This window comes from Panicum virgatum, chromosome 3N (genome assembly GCF_016808335.1).
Source record: "Panicum virgatum strain AP13 chromosome 3N, P.virgatum_v5, whole genome shotgun sequence".
Classification (NCBI taxonomy): domain Eukaryota; kingdom Viridiplantae; phylum Streptophyta; class Magnoliopsida; order Poales; family Poaceae; genus Panicum; species Panicum virgatum.
In genome coordinates this window covers 4,987,544-4,994,454 of record NC_053147.1, presented here as the reverse complement: position 1 = coordinate 4,994,454, position 6,911 = coordinate 4,987,544, and the positions used below count along the sequence as shown (strand labels likewise).

The window sequence follows — 6,911 nt, the reverse complement described above, 5'->3', positions numbered from 1 at the left end:
AGTGGGTTTCTCAGCTCGAACCAAATTAAACCTCGAACCAAATTAAACACTCCCATAAATGTTTGGTTGAGGACAGAATAGGCCTGTAGAAAGGCACTCAGACACCAAACTATGATGAGCTTATTAATGAAGCCATTCGCTTATGTCATCAAAGTGAGCTTAATTAGTAAAGCCTTGCTGCTTCATGAGGCACTGTATTTGTCAAGAAACCACGCATGCTTGGTCCATAAGATATATAGCAGTGGCCGGAGGCCGGGAACTGAATGCTTGTAACAAACCGGCCTGCTAATTGTTAGTTGTTACAACAAGAGCTCCACCCAGCTTCTAGCTAGTTGTCCAGATAGATAGCTAGTGATCGAGTTTCGATCTGTGCCATCACACACAAGAAATTAAACACACGATCGAATTGATCGAGCTTGCTTAATTAGATCGAAGAGAAACCAAAATAAAAACAATACAAGCAGAGATGGTTGATCTGGTGGATGCTATGATCTGGTGGGACAAGTGGCAGCTCCGCGTCCTGGTCGTCGGCAGCCTCATCCTCCAGTGGTTCCTCCTGCTGGCCGCCCCGATGCGCAAGTACGTCATCCCCCGGTGGTTCCGGACGTGCATCTGGCTGGCCTACATCAGCAGCGACTCCCTGGCCATCTACGCGCTCGCCACCCTCTTCAACCGCCACGCCCGGGCCGCCGGCGGCAAGCAGGCGAGCCCCCTGGAGGTCCTGTGGGCGCCCATCCTCCTGATCCACCTCGGCGGCCAGCGGGAGCTCACGGCCTACGAGATCGAGGACAACGAGCTGTGGACGCGGCACACGGTGACCCTCGTGTCCCAGGTCACCGTGGCCGTCTACGCCTTCTACAAGGCCTGGCCCAGCACCAGCGACCGGAGGCTGCTCGCGTCGGCGATCCTGCTCTTCGTCACCGGCTTCCTCAGCTTCTGCGAGAAGCCGTGGGCCCTCTACAGGGCCAGGATCAACAGGCTCGCCGCCGTGTCCGCCATGCTCGAAGAGCCTGGCCGGAGCAGAGGCGGCTTCTGCTTCACCAAGCTCAAGAAGCGCCGGGCGACGGGTGGCGATTATCAGCTGTCGGAGAGGGACAAGGTCCACATGATCCTCTCGGACCTGTCGCTGTACGCCGCCGCGGCTGATCTGAAGCAACCCCTCAAGCCTCTCGATCCAGGCGTCGACGTCCTGCGCTGGCTCCGCAAGGCGTTCAGGCTCATCTACACGAGGGCCAACATGACCACGCCCGCGTACGTGGCCTACCACATGCTCCTGGTCCCGTCCCTGCACGCCGCCGCCATCGCGCTCTTCGCCACCATCCCCCACAAGCGCCGCCGCTACGACGGCACGGACGTCGACATGACGTACATCCTGATGTGCCTCACCGCCGCGCTGGACGTGCTGGCGGCGTGCATCCGCGGCCTGCTGCACCTGTCCCTGCTCATCGCCGGCGTCCCGGCGCTGTGCGAGACGATCCCCGAGTACAACCTCGTGGACTCGGTGCTCCGGCGGATGCGGCCGTGCCCCGGGTGCCTCCTCAAGTGCGCCACGGAGGTCGGATTCAGCGAGGAGTATTTTGATTTTGATTTCAGGCGGCGGCGTCGGGAGCTGTACGGCATGGTGAAGGATTTCCTGGTCATAGATGTGCTCAAGGTTGGGGAAGCCAAGGCGCTCAAGGGCCTCGATCTTTCCACCTACAGAAACTTCTCCGAGGCCAGCGCAAACTGGGCGCTGGGTGACGATCTCAAGAAGGTTTGCAGCACCCGCATGAAGCGCAGCCTCCGAGCATCGTTCGACAGGAGCGTGCTCACCTGGCACATCGCCACAGATCTCTGCTTCCGCATGATGCCGCCACTGCAAGACACGGCGTCGCCGTCGTCGTCTCATTCTCAGCAGTCTGCCGCAGCTGGCTCCAGCTCCTCTACGCTGCAGGGGTGGAGCCGGAGCCAGGCGAGGCTCCAGCACTCCTACTCTGACAAGGAGCTCCACCTCCGCCGTCGGCTGTGCACGCAGGCAATCTCCAACTACATGGCCCACCTGCTCAGCTTCCGCCCCGAGATGCTCATGACCGGCAGCAGGAAGCACCTCTTCACTCGGGCCCAGCGACACATGGAGCGCATCCTCGCCGCCGACGCCGCCCAAGACATCAGGCTCAAGCTCCAAAGAAAGCAACACCACCTCGACGGCGCAGACCTGATGAGGATGAAGCAGCAGGCGGCGGCCACAACAGCCGCGGATGATTCGAAGCACATCACGTACAGTGCTGATCTCATCGGTGAGGCTTGCGAGCTCGCGGAGGAGCTGATGGGCATCGACAACGAGGAGACCCGGGTGCGCTTGATGTACCGCGTGTGGGTGGGCATGCTCTGCTACTCGGCCAGCATGTGCAGGGGCTACCTCCATGCTAAGAGCTTGGGTGAGGGAGGCGAGTTCCTCTCCGTCATCTGGCTCATCATCTCGCTCAAGGGGGGCAAGACCTTGGCGGACAAGCTCCAGATGCCGGAGACAGAAGAGGGCAACTGGGACTGGAACGATGTGCATGTGGATGTGGTGTAATTTATTTGTTCTCTTGCTTGATTGCTTGCTTCTCTGATCGATGGCCTACCCTTGATTATTTGTTTGTTTGTTTGTTTTTTATTTTGATGCGCTTAGCCCTGCTAATGCTAATGGTTTGTGTTGAAATGGATTTAATAGATTAGATTTTAATATGTATTGTGTTTGGATGGATTCAAATGGATTGTATTAGCTAATGGGATGGAGTGGAGCGGGTTCTATATATGTAAATATAAATTGAAGCGAGTTGGAGTGAGCTGAAATGGATACTTTATGCAAAACAGTAAAACCTTGAATTCACGTTATTATTTTTTATCGAAATTGACTGAATTTGTTGGAGATGGCTCAGTATGACTAGCAGCTACTTTGTGCAAAACTGTGTGGCTAGCATACACGTGGATCTCATGCCAAAAGCCGGACCCTAAAAATAAAACATCGCATTCACATTATAAAATTTTTATCGAAATTGACTGAAATTTATTGGAGATGACTAAGTATGACTAGGAGCTACTTTGTGCAAAGCAGCGTGGCTAGAATTACACGTGGATCCCACGTCAAGAGCCAGACCCTAAAAATAAAACATTGCGTTCACACTATAAAATTTTATCAAAATTCACCGAAATTTGTTGGAGATGACTCAGTATGACTAGCAGCTACTTTGTGCAAAGCAGTGTCGCGTTCACACTATAATTTTTTATCGAAATTGACTGGAATTTGTTGGAGATGACTGGTATGACTAGCATCTACTTTGTACAAAGCAACGTGACTAGAATTAGACATATGCCCCACGTCAAAAGCCGGACCCTAGAAATAAAAGCTCGCGTTCACACTATAAAATTTTCCAATATGCATGATTGGTGAGACAAATTGGATGATTCTTCTCTGAAAAGCTACGGCTACACATTGTGCAAAATACTGAAATCTCTGTTTCTGAATGAAATAGGTGATACTGTACTAAAACTTTAGTTCTCAACACCTGGAATTGGGAACTATATTGTTGTACTGCAAGTCTACAACCATAGTCCTCCTATGCGTATTGATCTGGTTACAAGCAGAAGCACAAGAAGATAGTCAAACGAAAGGCTCATACAACCACAACAAATACAGTCAAACGAAATAGACTGAAAAGCATCTATCAATAGGAGAATCTTGCTTGACACATGTACTTAGGTTCCCACGCAACCAGTACCAAATGACGAGATAAAAATAAAGGAAATTGAGTCTACAATAGCATGCTGGAGACAATTTAGGTACAATCATCAAGCTAATACTACCAACTAGTGTAAAACTAAACCACTAACAAGACGTTGCAGTAACACCAGCTCAACTACAATTCTAAATTCTACAGCAAGTGGTAACAAGGCCTCAAAAACCATCAGCTAGATTTAGAAGCGCACAGGTACCAGGGTTCAAATGACGAATACAAAATGCACTGATGTTCACTTCTTCACCAGATCACGAGCAGGCATGCCCAAAACACATCAAAAGTATTTTGAACACATAACACTGGGGCAACTTAGGAAACCGTTCACATCGACCTTGCAGATTAAGAAAACAGCCATCGCCATTGCTTGTGCAAAAAAACTAACCAAAAACCCTGCAGGCCAACATGATCACTGTCCAACGCCATAAACCAGACTGGGGAATAGCCAGAAGCTACCTATTAGGCTGTAGTCCGGTGGGAATCCCATACCATAAGGCATAGGGTCAACTATGTCGTGGCTCGGCACTGACTGACCAACCTCCAGCACAGTCCAAGTCTCGTCAGGATTAGCATCATCAAATAGCCTGGCAACGTAAATGCAGTTACTCTTCCCTCCCCATCTCTCAGGGTTCATACAAGAAAATGCTGGGTTCCTCCTATCCAGGCTAAGAAACAACACAAGGTTTTCCAGCTTCTTCATCTGTATCCACTTGGCTGGCTTCACTGACAAGTCAAGGCGAAAGACCTCAAAATATCTGACGCTGGGCTCACCAAAGTTACGCGTGCTGCCAATTTTTGCTATTGAGAGGTTAACCAGGAGAAGCATGTCACCACAGACCACCAACAATGGGCAAATTGGAAACTTCTGCAGGGACCACCACGAAACTTCTATTCTGTTCATGCTGAACTGAGGTGTCAATTGGATAGTGTGAAGCCTCATAAGAGCATCAATGACAAGGATATGACCTTTGAAGGACACAACCTGACAGATGCGTTCCCGCTCAAGATAAAGAGGATGCTCTGACCAGGAGTTTGTTCCAACCTGCCACTCAAACATGGAGTCCTTTGAGAAAAGGAGGAGGCGCGAGTTGTGTGAACCAAATGGAGCCGTAAGGACGCCTATGCCAGAAAAGAAACCAATCGTGATGTCGCGTGGGAGTTCAGGGGCCTTCACCTTGGCACCAGTGTATGCATCGATGAGGAGGCAGTGCTCCTCATATGTAAAGATAAGATAACCATGTGAGCAGCCCAGATAGTGCATTTCATTTGGAGTGTTTTGAGGCACTGAACATTGAAGGGATAGGTTTTTCTTGGTAAGGTCACTAAGCTTCCATTTGCAACTAGACATACGGAGCGGCTTGATATATCCACTATGGGGAGGGACATAAGGACCATGTGGTTCAAAGTGGAGAGGTGGGAAGCTGAAAGAATACACAGAGGGGAAGGAAGAGACTGCTGCCCACCAAGGCGCCAAGAGTGGCAGGTGCCAGTAAAAGCAAGGAAGTCCTGGAATGAGTTGATGAGAACAATGATATCATGAAGCAGGCTTTCCAGGAGATCTGCACAAACATAAGGCCCAGATGAAGTCGATGAAGTAGAGCCTGACTTCTCCACAATGGTAACTTCACTGCCACAGAAATTCAATAACAATGCATCAGAATGAACTGAAACATAATAAAGTTATACTGTTGGAGTTAATACACTGTAGGAAATGAAGTAGGATTTAAATGAACAACAAGGCATGGTGGTTTATGTCTATCATGACGTGCTAGGACAAGCTATGTCAGAAGCACCAACAGCTTGGTTTTTCCCCCACAATAGCATAACAAGGATGCTTTTGGTGTGCCAACAGTACATATAACTGTATGTTTTCAAATCATGGCAGAGGGGTGATTCGCATAATATCCACAAAATAAATATCAATTGACATAAAAGCACAGTGATATGCTCTTCTTAATCAGAAAACTTTCATGTGACTCTCCAACAATAATTTACTAGGTCACTAAATAGAAGTGAGCATTGCTCCTAGCGGCTACATAACTATGTGGATGACCAAATACCTTTTCTGATTCTACTGTGGATCCAACACATACAGTCAGTAAACTGAGTCACATTGTGTGATGAATATACATTTCCATATTATTAAATGGGCGATCATGGCTTCCCGGGTTTAAGTGGATAGCCTTGGTTCTTTTTAATAGTTTATTTATTCCATGCTAGTAATCAGGGTCACCACAAAAGTATCCATCAAAATCAAATTCGACACTGAATTTCACCTCATCACTAAACCAAGCGAGGAAAGTTCAAGGCAGAGGCGTTACCAAGACTAAAACTGATCTGGAGCGAATATTTCCGATGTTGATGAAAATCCCAGAATAATCTCAAATAGGCACCGCTTATTAACAGGGGGTGGAGACCCAAAATTAAAGGAGGCCAGTGCACTAACTGCCACTGTTAATTGGCCAAAGAACGCTAATTCATCAAGAAAATGCACTAAATTTTCCTACCTCGACACTGCTTCTTTTGATTGACACGAAGACTCGACATTTCAGTAGAATACTGATCGATGAGCTCATTTATTGACTACCGATTGACTAAAGCAATACTACTGATTCGTTGGTGGGTGGCAAGATCTCGTGGATTCTCTCCTGTGTCTGTCTTGCATCCGGCCCCATCCGCTCAGGAAAAAACACGCCCTAATTAAAGAGCGGGCGGGGGGAAAGAAAGAGAGATGGGTGGTTAAGGTTGGGGTCAGACTGCAGACCTGGTGCTGAGAGTGCCGTCCGCCAGCGACGACGATTCTGCGCCCTGCTGCAACGACTGCGATTCGCCGCGGCGGCGGCGGCAGCGGCTTCCGGCCATGGAGGCCGCGTGGAGGCTTTGGTGGCCCGAACAAAGAAAACAAGGTGGTATGGTGCTCGCGGCGGCTTCCATGGAGTGGAGATGATTAATTGGTCACCATCTTTGGTCACCAGGTAAACCAAACGTGATGCTCGAATCCAGGCCGAACGTGATGCTTGGAGGGATAGGCCACCCACGCTCTAGAGCTGCTTGCATGTACTTCTGCCAGTCATCAGTGTTGTGTATCATCATCAATTCTCATAATTCATTTTCTAACTCCCAATTAACAAGAGACTGGACAGTGATCACATG

The 6,911-nt window shown here is 49.2% G+C and overlaps 1 protein-coding gene and 1 pseudogene across 1 annotated transcript; one reads left to right on the top strand and one right to left on the bottom strand.

Annotated features, from left to right (window-relative positions):
• Window positions 1-197: 197 nt before the first annotated feature.
• Window positions 198-2,773, top strand: LOC120663831. Its single transcript, XM_039942764.1, has one exon. The coding sequence runs from the start codon at window positions 467-469 to the stop codon at window positions 2,555-2,557; it is 2,091 nt and encodes a 696-aa protein (XP_039798698.1). The 5' UTR covers window positions 198-466; the 3' UTR covers window positions 2,558-2,773.
• A 967-nt stretch (window positions 2,774-3,740) lies between these two features.
• On the bottom strand, window positions 3,741-6,679 carry LOC120663830 (annotated as a pseudogene).
• Window positions 6,680-6,911: the final 232 nt, after the last annotated feature.

Excerpts from the sequence above, each read along its gene's own strand:
- LOC120663831 (XM_039942764.1), top strand. The coding sequence starts at position 467 with ATGGTTGATCTGGTGGATGCTATGATCTGGTGGGACAAGTGGCAGCTC.